This window comes from Miscanthus floridulus, chromosome 15 (assembly GCF_019320115.1).
Source record: "Miscanthus floridulus cultivar M001 chromosome 15, ASM1932011v1, whole genome shotgun sequence".
Lineage (NCBI taxonomy): Eukaryota > Viridiplantae > Streptophyta > Magnoliopsida > Poales > Poaceae > Miscanthus > Miscanthus floridulus.
Genome location: NC_089594.1, coordinates 40173750 through 40187159, shown reverse-complemented (window position 1 = coordinate 40187159; position 13410 = coordinate 40173750). Strand labels below are relative to the sequence as shown.

General features: G+C 43.3%; 1 protein-coding gene across 1 annotated transcript; it reads left to right on the top strand.

Moving 5' to 3' along the window:
- The first annotated feature begins 7795 nt into the window (after window positions 1-7795).
- Window positions 7796-9115, top strand: LOC136508219 (uncharacterized). The gene is made up of 2 exons (XM_066502864.1): window positions 7796-8712; window positions 8818-9115. The coding sequence occupies exons 1-2, from the start codon at window positions 7796-7798 to the stop codon at window positions 9113-9115; spliced, it is 1215 nt and encodes a 404-aa protein (XP_066358961.1).
- The last annotated feature ends 4295 nt before the right edge of the window (window positions 9116-13410 follow it).

Below are 13410 nucleotides of genomic sequence, written 5' to 3'. Positions count from 1 at the left end.
GGAATGTTTCAGAAAGGTTCATTTCGCAAATTAACCGCATTATTAATTAAAATAATGAAATATACTGGATCAAAGAGGTGACAAAGACAACAAGAAAAACAAAAACATACAAGTCTTATTCATGCATCCATGTACTAGTAGTTCACCAATAAGAGCTAGGTCAATCCCTAAATAGATTTGAAGAGTTCAGTGATCTGGTGACAAGGCCTACTACTACCAGCTGCATACAAAAGAAGTTTAACTAAAATAACTGATAGTATGACTTCATCAAAACCAAACAGGGTGCAACACAACAAGAGCAGGTTAAGAAAACATAGTATCTTGCTTTAGCCACCCTCCTACCTGAAGAAATGATAAAAACTGTGGAATTTGTAATCCGTCGCTATTAGAGTGACTTAATCTAGATAGCCAGTTAGCAAAACTAAGTAACATAAAAAAAAACACCTGCAAATGCAAAACGGATCAAAGAACAAGTCTCTGTGATTTGGTAGTTCCATTTTTAGCTCTCACTGTCCTTAGACAATTCTTTAGGAGTTCATTTTTTTAGATAATTTAGTAGTTCATTTAAGAACACCTTAGACAAATGAATTGATGGCATACGAAATTGTATACTAGTAGAAGACTATTTCGTGCACTGCTTCGACTTCTAGAGGCTGTAGAGTCTAAGTTAAAGTTTTAAACTTCATAACCTTTTCCGTGCCGGCTTCAGGAGAACGATCAGCCAGGCGCTGAGGTCACTGAGGTCGACATGCGTGCAAAAGGTAGGGGTCTAAGAGCATCTCGGACAGTTCCACAATACAGCTCCCCCAATAAGATGGTATTGGAGCGGCTCAATATTATCTTTTGAATTATTGAGGAAGATGCTACAACATACTACTAATAATCTCTCTCAAAATGTGGGACCCACCCGTCTCCCTCCCCTCGATTTAACTTCTACCGCTTGGAGATCGCATCGACGCCGAAGCTCGAAGGTGTCAGCCGTCGCCGTGGGATTATGGCTCTAGCCGGCGTCCTCCGCGGGTGGCGCGTCCTCCGGGGTCGTCCTCTGCCACGGGATCGAGTGTGGGCCAGCGGCGTCGCCGCGGGTGGTGCGTCCTCCGCCCTGAGATCGAGCGCAGACCGGCGCCATCGCCGCGGGTGGCACGTCCTCCACTGGCGTTCTCCGCCTCGGGATCGAGCGCGGGCCAGCGCCATCGCTGTAGGTTGCGCGTCCTCCGCCACGGGATCGTCGGCATCGTTCTCCGCCCCGGGATCGAGTGTCAGGTCTCCGACTCCACCATACGCGAGATCTCCGTTGGCGCGGCAGGTCTCCGGCTCCAGCCCCGATTCCAGCCCCGCCACGCACCAACCCTGATCTGGAGCGCCGCCCTTGCAGATCAGCCTCGAGTTGCAGTCATGGCACAAGGCGAGCTCTGATGTGGGTAGTGAGCAGAGAGGTGGAAAAAGTGGTAGTTATTGTGGGGCCTAGCATATTGGAGGAGATGGGCAAGATATTAGTGGCTAAAAAAAGAGCTACTGGGGACTGCTGGAGAAGAAAATGTGAGCTATCTCCCCTAAGAGCAGGTTCAATAGTTGAGACAAGTGCTTGGCTATAAGATAAGTCATAAGAGACAAGCTATACAACAATATTCTTTTTCTTGTCTATAACTATTTAATGTATAATTCTTAGGCCTTGTTTAGTTCCGGGGTGTAAAGTTTTGGGGTGTCACATCGGGTGTTACATGGGGGTGTCGCATGGGAGTGTTCGGATACTAATAAAAAAACAATTTACAGAATTCGTTAATAAACCGCGAGACAAATTTATTAAGCCTAATTAATCCATCATTAGCACATATGTTACTGTAGCACTTTATTGTCAAATTATGGCCTAATTTGGCTTAAAAGATTCTTCTTGCTAAGTAGTCGCAATCTGTGCAATTAGTTATTTTTTAATCTATATTTAATACTCCATGCATGTGTCAAACATTCGATGGGATATGATATAAACTTTTAGAAACAAACTAAATAAGGCCTTAGTACTAATATGGACCCACCCTTCATTCTTTCCATACTCTCTTTTTTACCCTTCTTCTCACATACTCCCTCTGTCCCGTATTGATTGTCGCTCTGGCACACTTCAGCTATGTCCACGTTCACACCTTCTTTTGTGCATCTGGAGCATCCCTTTGTCCACATTCACAGGTTTTGTGCTGCACCTTCTCAAAAGCTACAACGACACTGATAAAGGGACAGAGGGAGTATGCATCAAAGGCAGCGACTTTCCTTTTGGGAATTCGTGATCAGCTAGTCGACTGCAAGAGCGCCGAGCAGTCTCCTATTTTCTCTCTCTTTCAGATTGGACAAGATCTCGACATGCTTGGCGATACGACAACTATTGTATACCTGCTATGACATGACTGTTTTATGGGGATGAGAGGTGAGATTGGACGACCGCTCCGCTGGAGATGCTCTAAACATATAATATAATACAAATATATAATTAACAGCAAACAATTCTAATGGTGAGCGCCGTCGCCGTACATTTTCGAGCTTTGAAATCCGTTACGGAGTGCAAGAGAAACAGCAACGCGCCATATAACTTTTGAGTTAAAGTCTGAATTTGAACTTGAGAGATTTTAACAACTATAGCAAACGCCCATAGGCCAACTACGGCCCATCTTAAAGGGCACCAGGCAGCGTTGTATCCTATCCGGTGCCTGGGCCGGGCTGCAATCCAGGTCCAACCCAGGTATATAGCGCCAAGTACATCAGTCGTTCACCAATATAAGTCCTCAAGGCTAGAAAAAAAAAGGCCCAGCGCCACTTCATTCTTTTTCTCACGGATAAATTCTTCTGACCTCCTCTAATAATCATTTTTATGGTTTGATTTATACTTTTGAACTAGAAAACCAGACATTTTGGCTCATGCAACCACTGAAATTGGTTGTTTTTGCTCCTTAGGTGGTCTAATCATCTAGATATTTTAAAAAAAAAGTTATGTAATTAAACCTTAAAATCTGATGTAATCTTATAAATTCATAGGAAATTTGTTTTAGTACAGAAAAATATGCTCTATATTATGGTATTTTGGAATTATTTAAATCATATATAGTCCCCTTTTGGTGTCTATTTGCTAGTACATAGTTTTTAAATAAATTGGGTGGTTCCTTAGTTTAGCTTCAAATGAGTTAATTGAGAGGACAATACTTGCTTAGTTTTAATGAATTGGGCGGGTTGTCACATATACGACATTATGACAACAAAATTGATTCAAATATATTTATGAATTTCTTTCCTAATGTTATATAATACTAATTGGAAGGACTAATAGTGTAAAATACTGCCGAAGTCTCTTCCCAATGAAACAAAATATACCCAACATTTTTGGATGGACAGATGGAGGAAGTAAGATGTAGTATTGTTTGATCAGTCTAATGCTTCCCAAGATCATATTACATTGGGAAAACAAAAAGAAATAGTTTTGGTCCATGTCCATTTAGATAACAATAGGTAACATACTCCTTATGTCCAAGCATAACATTTATGGGACCTAACGAGCATGGACAAAAAATGGGATGGACTCATTTTTTTGACACAAGGATGGACTCATTATTGTTAAACGTTATGAAAAAAACCTGGCTCATTAAACCGTGGATACTTAAGGGCTAAATAACAATTGACGTGTAGTGGCAAGCTACCTAAAATGTCTTGTTAGTCCCATGCGGGAACTCTATAAAAGGTGAAGGAGCAAAGGACTTTGGGACTTAGGAGGCCATCCTTTCATACTTCTTTAGTTAGGTGCAATTAGTTATAGTTAGATTTGATAGTAATTTTTAACATTGATTAGAAGGAGTAAGCTTTTTGTATATTTATGTTTATACTATTTTGATTACTCCATATTTCTAATGTTTGGCTAAGATTTATTGTTTCTTCATGTCTATTGGGTGAGGCATATCTTACTGGGGATGGTGGAAGAATGAGATACAAGTCCGCCCACTAAGATACTGAATCGGGGGCTCATGTTCACAATAGGATTGCATTATGGTTTCATTTGTGACACTTGTAATTATGTGTGGTGGTGGTGTCTTCATGTGTGTTATCCTTGTAGTAGAAAAACGGCCCTTTCCGGTGCAATTTCTATTCCAATTTACTCATAGAAAGGGTGCAAATGGTTCCAAATATTATAATTACTTATTCCGATTTACTCATAGAAAAGGGTGCAGCAACTCAGCTACTTCTTCAATAACTATGTATCTATTGACTATGGATTCATCATGTGATACCTCATAGGTACTTCATCTCTTGTTCTCTATCTTCATCATGAAATATTTTTCTTTGATTTGAAACAAGATTCTATTTAGTGGTAAATTTTGTAAGCATGAGCTTTAACTTTTCCTTCATGAAGTAAGAAACATATTGATAACCACTGCTTTCACAAAAAAGTCATGCACTTTGAACTTTACTTTTTGGGTTATACAATATGATAAGTTATCTTTAGTTTACAAAGCATAGGTGGTCATCACGAAAGTTGTTGATTTTGTTTGTATCATGCATGGCGTAGTCTCTATAGCTAGCATATATAGCCAAAATACACATGTAAAGGAATCACATCATTGTTACAATAACCATGAATACAACACAAAGGAGATGATGTAGGATAAATGCGTGCATCATCTATGAATAGATGAAAACAATACCGGAAAACACAAAGGTGCACTATTTTATTGTTGATTTCATCTTTTACAGTCACCTCAGGTGTAAAGGTATGTTTTAAAAGGTTACCTTTTATATCTTTACATCGCAAGCATACATCCAATGTATTAGTTTCAATAAAAGAAGAAACTTTTCTCTACCCATAAATAAACCACCAGTTAAAATTTACCTAAACCCACCCTAAATTACCTGCTCCCTAGAGATAACCTTCACAACGTCCATCCAAACTTGTGCACTCAGAAATACAACATTCTAAAAACGTAAGCACATGATCTTCTCTCAGCCATTCTCTCTCCTTACTCAACCATATCCAACGGCCATTGTTGAATCGATCTCCATCTCCATGAGACGATCTCCCCCTCCCGCAACCCTACCGCACATATATGCAGGGGCGTGACGATTCAGTTTCCCCTTGCACGTCTTCACAATGTCCATCCAAACTTATGCACTCAGAAATACAACATTCTAAAAACGTAAGCACATGATCTTCTCTCAGCCATTCTCTCTCCTTACTCAACCATATCAGTTTCACCTTGCACGTCTTCACAACGTCCATCCAAACTAATGCACTTAGAAATACAACATTCTAAAAACGTAAGCACTTGATCTTCTCCATCCAAACTTATGCACTCAGAAATACAACATTCTAAAAACGTAAGCACATGATCTTCTTTTAGTCATTCTCTCTCCTTAATCAACCATATCCAACGGCCATTGTTGAATCGATCTCCACCTCCATGAGCCGATATCCCCCTCCCGCAACCCTACCGCACACATATGCAAGGGCGCGACGATTCAGTTTCCCCTTGTGCGTCGCTTCATCTCCTGAGTTTGAGTCACGTGCCGCACATCCTTTCTTTTCCCTTTTTCTGCTCCATCCTTTTCCTTCCCTCTCTCTCTCTCTCTCATTCCCATACAGATTCGGGAAGCAGGCCGGTCGCGAGGGGGCGCCAGCCGAGGGCGCGGCAGCCACGGGTGCAGGGCCACTACGAGTGGATGTCGTCGCCGGCTGCGTGCTCAGGGTCGCCAGCTCGGGCTGGCGGCGAGGAGAGGCCGGGCTGGCCATGGCGCGGAGGCCGCAGGCCATGGATGCTAGGCCGCTGGCCACAAGCGCACGGAGGTTGTGCGTGGCCATGGCACGAAGTAGCCAGCCGCCTAGCTGATGGCATAGAGGCCACACGGGGCTGCTGCCCACGGGAGCCCTTGGCGCTGGCTCGCCGGCTATAGGTGGGCTCACTAGCCATGAATCCCGTCGCCTAGCCCCAGCGAGGAGCCGACCCAGGGCCGAGCAGGGCCGTTGGCCGCTGGACTAGGCAGCAGGGTTGTACCAAGAGCGAGGAGCCGATGCGCTCCTTCCCTGGTGGTCTCTCTCCTCCCACAGCCGTAGCACCGCCGTGGCACCATGCCCTGGAGCGGCGCGGCGTTCAGCGGGTGGCTGCAAGCATCCGTGGCGGTGCGCGCGTCGTACGAGGCCAGGGTAGGCATGATGGCGACCAAGGTGGGGATGATGACTTGCTTCGTGCCGGAGACGGGAAAGCCGGTGCCGGTGACCATCGTCGAGTTTCGGGAGGGCGGGACGTGGTGACGCAGGTGAAGATGGCCGCCATAGGCAGGTACGATGCCGTGCAGGTCGCTTTGCAGAATGATATTTGAAAAAACATAGCTAATGAATATCATCATTATTGCTTAATGTTCATTGTTGTCCTAACTTGTTGAATTTTATTTACTTGCATTTAATCTTAACATGTAGCACAAACGATGAAACAATAAACCATATTTTTGTTGGACGTGACTCTTTACTTGTTGGGGGATTGATTTTTTTATGGTATATCAATTAATTATTTTTTCGATAATGATATCAATTAATTGTTGGATCACCGGAACTGTCTCAGATCATGTTTTTGATATTGTCAAGATTGTTTTGCTATTATCTTTGGCATGGATTATGTTTTTTGACTGAAACAATTATATTACCTTTTTTATGCAATGTAATTTGGTTGTTTTAGTGCATATATTTAAGTTCTAACTTGTGTACACCCGAATGTTGTCGTAGTGTTAGCACGAGTAGTATACTAATTAATACATAGATTTACATCTCGAATTATTGGAAAAAAGATATAAAATAAATGATATAAAAGTGCACCTTTTCTATCATTGGTGCACTTTAAACTATAGGAAGAAATTTAGTGTAGTAGTGCCAATAAAAAAGTTAACCTTTTAAAAGATACCTTTACACCTCAATTGGCTAGAAAAGATAAGACCAATGACAGAAAAGTGCACCTTTACACCACAAACAGACATCCATTGTGGCAGTTTCGAGTAAGAAAAAGATAATTTAAGGAGTATTTATAGTTTGCATGAAAATCGGCTTCACCTCGAACCATGTATTCAACATGCACCTCTCCGGTCCATAGCACGAATCCAGGTAGTAAGATACTCTCACCCACTTTATCATGTGAGTTGTCATCCATAGTGCACAAGTAATATCTACAAGTACCAGAAAGTTGTTGGATCCTCCTTTAACAAAGCAACCGTCAATAGATAACAAAAAAAATATGGTTAATGACAAATAACCTCTAGCAAGAGGACATAAAGCAAGGAGCATGGATATACTCAACCATGAACTCATGCGTGAAAGCATGGACAATGCAAATAAGTGGCAAACATGCTTATATATTTAAAAATAATAGCAAGAATTTAGAAATCAATCAAGAAGCAACAACCTCATAATTTTAGCGTGTCTTTATTTTCTTTCCAACAAAAAGGTGATCCTTTGGTTTCCTATAAAAACCACTGTACATATGGTACCATCCTCAGAAACAACCAATAGTGCTATCAAAGTATCACATTCAATGCTTTCAGAGTTCTAATCTAGTAAGGTACAACATCTATCTTGTTGTTCTTGAAGTCTTGTATCTTAAATCCTGCACTTTGCGAAAGCATGTTGTCTTAGCAAATTTATCTCATTTTTTCATTTACAGCAGAATAATAGAAGTTGTTTGTTAAATTAATAGTAATTTCTGCATTACAACATCAATTGTAAGAAATAACTATATAATTGTTTCATATCTAGGTGCATCTATCACGGCCACATAAGAAAGAAATGGACCATCCTGATGGTAACATTTCTACACCACAAAGGATGTCCATGCCATCATCTGAGCAACAAACGATAGATGAATTTTGGAGGAAGAAACAAGATGAAATTGAGGCAATTGAGGACTTCAGCAAGCGTGTGATTCCCATGACCTGTCTAAAAAAGGTCCTATGTGCCGAGAAGGGTAAAATGATGATGACATTTGACACGCCATCCTTCGTCACAAAGGCATGTGAGATATTTGTGCAGGAACTTTCACTTCGCTCTTGGATGTGTGCCAATTCCCACCATCGGGATATCATACTAGACTCTGATATTGCTGAGGCTATTGCCTCCATGGAGTCATATGATTTTCTGAATGATGTTCTATGCAAACATCAGGGAGAACACAACTCAGCCCATCATCCAAAGTCTATTAAGAAGCGTAATCACAATAGGTTGACAGATCAACCACAGACATCCGGTCATCGTCGTTCTCCTAAGTACCCAATGCCACAATTTATTTCTCAGTCTGCAAGGTATCCCCCCTTTGCTCTTCCTCCTTTGCCACCAACAAATGATTACCATGTGCCCCTACCCTTGCGGTTCCTACCACAAGAAGCATGCCCCTTGATGGCAACCACAGTCACACGGACACCAGTTCTGGGTGGACCAATACATCATTTGCCTAATATCGCAAATGAAGGCTACATGAGCACAACTCCTTCGATGGATACATATTATGTTGAAAGTGCTAGCAAAAATAATGTTGTCTCTCAAGATGGAGATGTGACATTCCATTACCCTTTTGTTCCTCCTGTTGCATGGGAATTATCATCTATTCCACTAGTTGCTAATAGTAATGGCCCTATTTCTACTGGAATCACTGAGTTGAATCATACAAAACTGTTGGTTGCGCATACTGGAAATACCACACATGCTTCTCATATTGTCAATGCCAACGATGGCATTGATCCCAAAGCTACTATCAGTGTTAACGATGGAGAACTGCAAGGACAACCAGAAATAAGCAATAGTATTGTTGCCCATCATCTAAATGTTATGCGTGGAAGGTTAGACACAGAAGTCGTTTCTACTACAAATCTGAATGGGAGGAATAACGGACATATCAATTGGGATGAAACTGATTTGGCTGACGATTCCCTACTGATGGAGTTTTGGGAGGACGTCATGATGGATGAAGACCGATCACCTTTGCCAGACACTACCTCCACTGTTGGTATTGTTCCTTTTCCTTGTGATAAGCCAGAACTTGAGGGATTTGATCCCGAATCATATCTTGTTGATGACATCATCTCCGGTGAAAGTACCAGCAAGGAGGCATAACTAGCTAGAAGGATTGTGGTGATGGGAAGCAAGAATAGAGATGTAGGGACAAGTGTTTTGTACCAGGCTTATCTCTATATATGTAAGGGAAGTAAAATAATGTATGTCTTTTCTTGATTGAAACCATTTCTCTATATATTTCCTTGTTGCGCCCGAGTGAAGTTTTTTTTACTTCAGATTTATGAAGAACATTATTTTAAGGAAGCCAGCAAACGTTGAGTATTGTTTTTCTTTAATGTCCATCTCCAATGACAGAAAAGTGCACCTTTACACCACAAACAGACATCCATTCTGGCAGTTTCGAGTAAGAAAAAGATACTTTACGGAGTGTTTATAGCTTGCACGACAATCGGCTTCACCTCAAACCATGTATTCAGCATGCACCTCTCTGAGATAAAAAAAAAAACATGCACCTCGCTGGTCCATAGCACGAATCCAGGTAGTAACACACTCTCACCCACTTTATCATGTGAGTTTTCATCTATAGTGCACAAGTAATATCTACAAGTACCTGAAAGTAATATCCAGCAGTACAATTAATGTCTTACCAGAAAGTTGTTGGATACTCCTTTAACAAAGAAACCGTCAATAGATAACAAAAACAAATATGGTTAATGACAAACAACCTCTTAGAGGATATAAAGCAAGGAGCATGGATATACTCAACCATGAACTCATGCGTGAAAGCAGGGACAAATAAGTGGCAGAGATGCCTATATATTTAAAAATCATAGCAAGAATAGAAAGAAATCAATCAAGAAGCAACAACCTCATAATTTGAGCTTGTCTTTATTTTCTTTTCAACAAAAAGGTTATCTTCCCAAGTCGCCAAGCCTCGGCCGATGGGAGGGGAGCCTGAGCCAAGACTGATTCGGTCCCCAGGCGTTCGGGGCCAAAACGGCTTCCTACCCCTTCTGACCGCCAACCCACATCGGCGAGTATGATGGGGAGAACAACCACAACCACCGGCTCGAGGACTACCGGTTCGTGATGAGGGCCGGGGGTCGGACGATGACTTCATGGTCCAGTACCTGCCCTGCTCCTGTCAAGCTTAGCGAGGGCATGGCTCGAGTCTAGAGCTAGGCCGACCTCCGCTCGACCTTCATCAGGCACTTCCAAGGTACTTACACTCAACCTGGTAACTCTTGGGATTTACGCAATTGCAGGCGGAGGTTGGGCGAGACCCTCTAGGAGTACATTCAGCGCTTCTCCAAGAAGCACAATGAACTCCCCAATGTCACGAACGCGGCCGTCATCAATACCTTCACCTGTGGCACCACCTGCGAGGCGCTCATCCATGCGCTCGGGCGTGAGGCCCAGCGAACGACATGGGAGCTGCTGGACGTCGCCACCAAGTACGCCACATGAGAAGAGGTTGTCTTAGCCAACTTCAGCTGCAAAGGCAAGGCCAACGCCCACCACAACAGTGGGAACGACAACGATGAGGCCAACGTGGCTGGTCGCCATCGCGATAAGAAGGACAAGAAGCGTCGTGAGGAGGAGATGGTGGCCTGGCTGACCGCGCACACCCGACCCCTGCCCAGGGGGCCAACGCCTTGAGCACTTCAAGAAGGTGCTCGAGGGGCCCTGCTACACGGCGGGTAGGCCAGGCCCTCCTCAAAGACCGCGGGATGATGAGGAGCTACATTCGAGGAACCCTTGACCTAAAGGGCAAGGATAGAAGCCTGCCCACAAGGTCGACGTGGAGACCGACGACGGACAAGAGGAGGAAATCGAGTTCCTCAAGGCCGAGCAGTGCCTGATGATCCCTAGAGGCTCCCAAGCCTACGAGCAAGAGGTGAATGTCATCGACACCATTGTCGCCCAGACGTGGCTTCGATGGTCGGAAATGGCCATCACCTTTGATCGGGACGACCATCCCGACCACGCCCTCACCCAGGGGCCGGGAGCTACCTGCTCGTGGTCAGCCCGATTGTGGGCACCACACGCTTGTCCAAGGTGCTCATGAATGGCGGCAGCTGCCTCAACATCCTCTACGCTAAGACCCTCGACAAGATAAAGATACCCCAGAGCAGCCTCCTCCTGAGCAAAGCGCCATTCTACGGGGTTATCCCGGGCAAGCAAGCCGTGCCGCTCGGGCGCATCCGCCTGAACGTCATGTCTCATCCACCCTTTGGTCCCTTGGTCCAAGCCTTCTCATCTGCCCTTCACTGCTCTCGGTTCATCGCGCCTAGACTCCGCATCTAACCTTCCCATTGTCGTCAACCGTTTTTAGCACACCCAACACCTGCACAATCACAAGCTAAGAGACATGCTGCACAACACACATGGCACAACTCAACATGACACATCCCATTAGCCATTAGCATAATCAAGCACATTTAAAATATGACTCAACTGGTAAGCCTCAGACCTCTCAACTCCTGTGCCATTCATTCATCACACGCACATAGGCATATCTCCACCATGTGTTCACATCAATGTATAGTTTAGCGGGTGTAGCCTCATTTTAGCCCTGCTATTGACCTACGGCGGCTTACAGACATGGTGGAGGTCTTGTCTTCCTCTTTGGCTGTGCAGCTGACCAGCGTGTATTTTAGGAGAAGGGAGGTTCTAGTTTGATGATGCTTTGTGGAAAGAAGAATCATATGACGGTCATCTATTCAGTTGTTTCGGTCACTTTTATTGCTATGTGGTCACGTTCTTAGAAGCCATGTTCCCACGAGGGAATGGGAACGGGAACGGGAACTTTGGATGATATTTTATAACGTGGGAACGTAAATGTTCCCGAATTGGGAACGTCCACGTTCCCAGAACGACATTCTCGGAACCAGGAACATGGCCATGTTCCATGTTTCTGGCTGCTTCCTTGACTCATGTTACTAAATGACCGGTTGGCGAAGAACAGGCAAACTTTGGAGACATATAAGATGCTTAGATGTACCGTTCATCACCTTGTTTTGTAAGACGACGATGGTGTTTTAGAGGCCTTGTCTATATCACTTCATGGTACAATAGAATACAGGTCGATAGACCAGTTGCCCGTGTCAAGTTATTTGTACATAGTTGGATTGTAGGTTGATACACAGCTTAGAGCATCCTGGGTCTCATTCTTCTTTCTTTCTTTCTTCTTATATTGTAATAGTTGTGTGTAATACGTACCTTGTTACACAGAGGCCAGAACTTTATTTTAATAAAGCTTCCTTCATCAAAAAAAAAAATTGTTGGAGAGGCTCTCCACTAAAACCATAGCTAGAGATTTAAAACACTATTTTCTAAAAATTATGTCACTCCTCCTGGTCTAAGCGTTGTTCACACAAAAGCAAAGCAACAGCTAAAACCTCAAAACGCAAAGAGTATGATGTACCAGAGCCATCGTACAAGAAGAATCTAGTAAAGACATTAGCAAGCACAACAATAGTACCCCAGATTTGAATTACTCGGAGTGAAGCAAGCTTATGCTTCAATGATTTATTGATTACTTCCTTCACGTATAGTCAGTGAAAATCAGTGGCTATGTAAGTTCTGGGTGCTCGTGGTAAATCAGTGAATATCAATGGCTATATAAGTTCCCAAGGCTAGCACCTAAAGATCAACCAAGAACGACCCAAAACCTTCAGCTCCAATATGTTCAAGAAAGTCACCAAAAGAGGCTAGAAAAGAAGAGTTTTGGGGATTGGGGCCCTGTTCACTTGAACTTATCAGCCGTACCGTTTCAGCGAAATAACAGTATTTTTTTTCTCATAATAAATCAGCATCAGCATCAGCCGTTTTTCCAGTCAGCCGAACAAGGCCTGGAACTTTGGAGATAGGTGTTGGGCTTCAAGCCATAATTTGAACAAGTTCCAAGGGTCCCAAAACACCCCAAAATAGATCCTACAGTTCAGCAGATCGAAAATCACAAAAAAAGGCTTCGAAAATCCCCCAAAAGACAAATTTCAGATTTGGAGAGGAACAACTTGAGCACGAATTCAATCACCAAGAAGGATTGGATTAGATCAAGATAAGCCGGTCAAAGTTTTGGATGGCAAAAAGCTTAAGAACAACTCTCCTCTCTCTATCACTGAGAAAAACTCTTAACTAGCCAAATGAGAGCCTAATCCCCAAAGGCTTCCAAAGCCTAATCCCCAAATAGGCAGTTGGCTATTTTCCAAGTTGCCTTTAATTACATGAATCACTTAGCCTAAATACCCCATAGGGGTGCGAATTGATCATAGATCAGTTGGTTGGGTTCCTTGTGGTGGAACCTGCCCACCCGGATTCAAATCCTCGACTTGGCACAGGTGCTCGTATTTTCCTAGACTTATTCTAGGATTTAACGGCACTATGCTTTA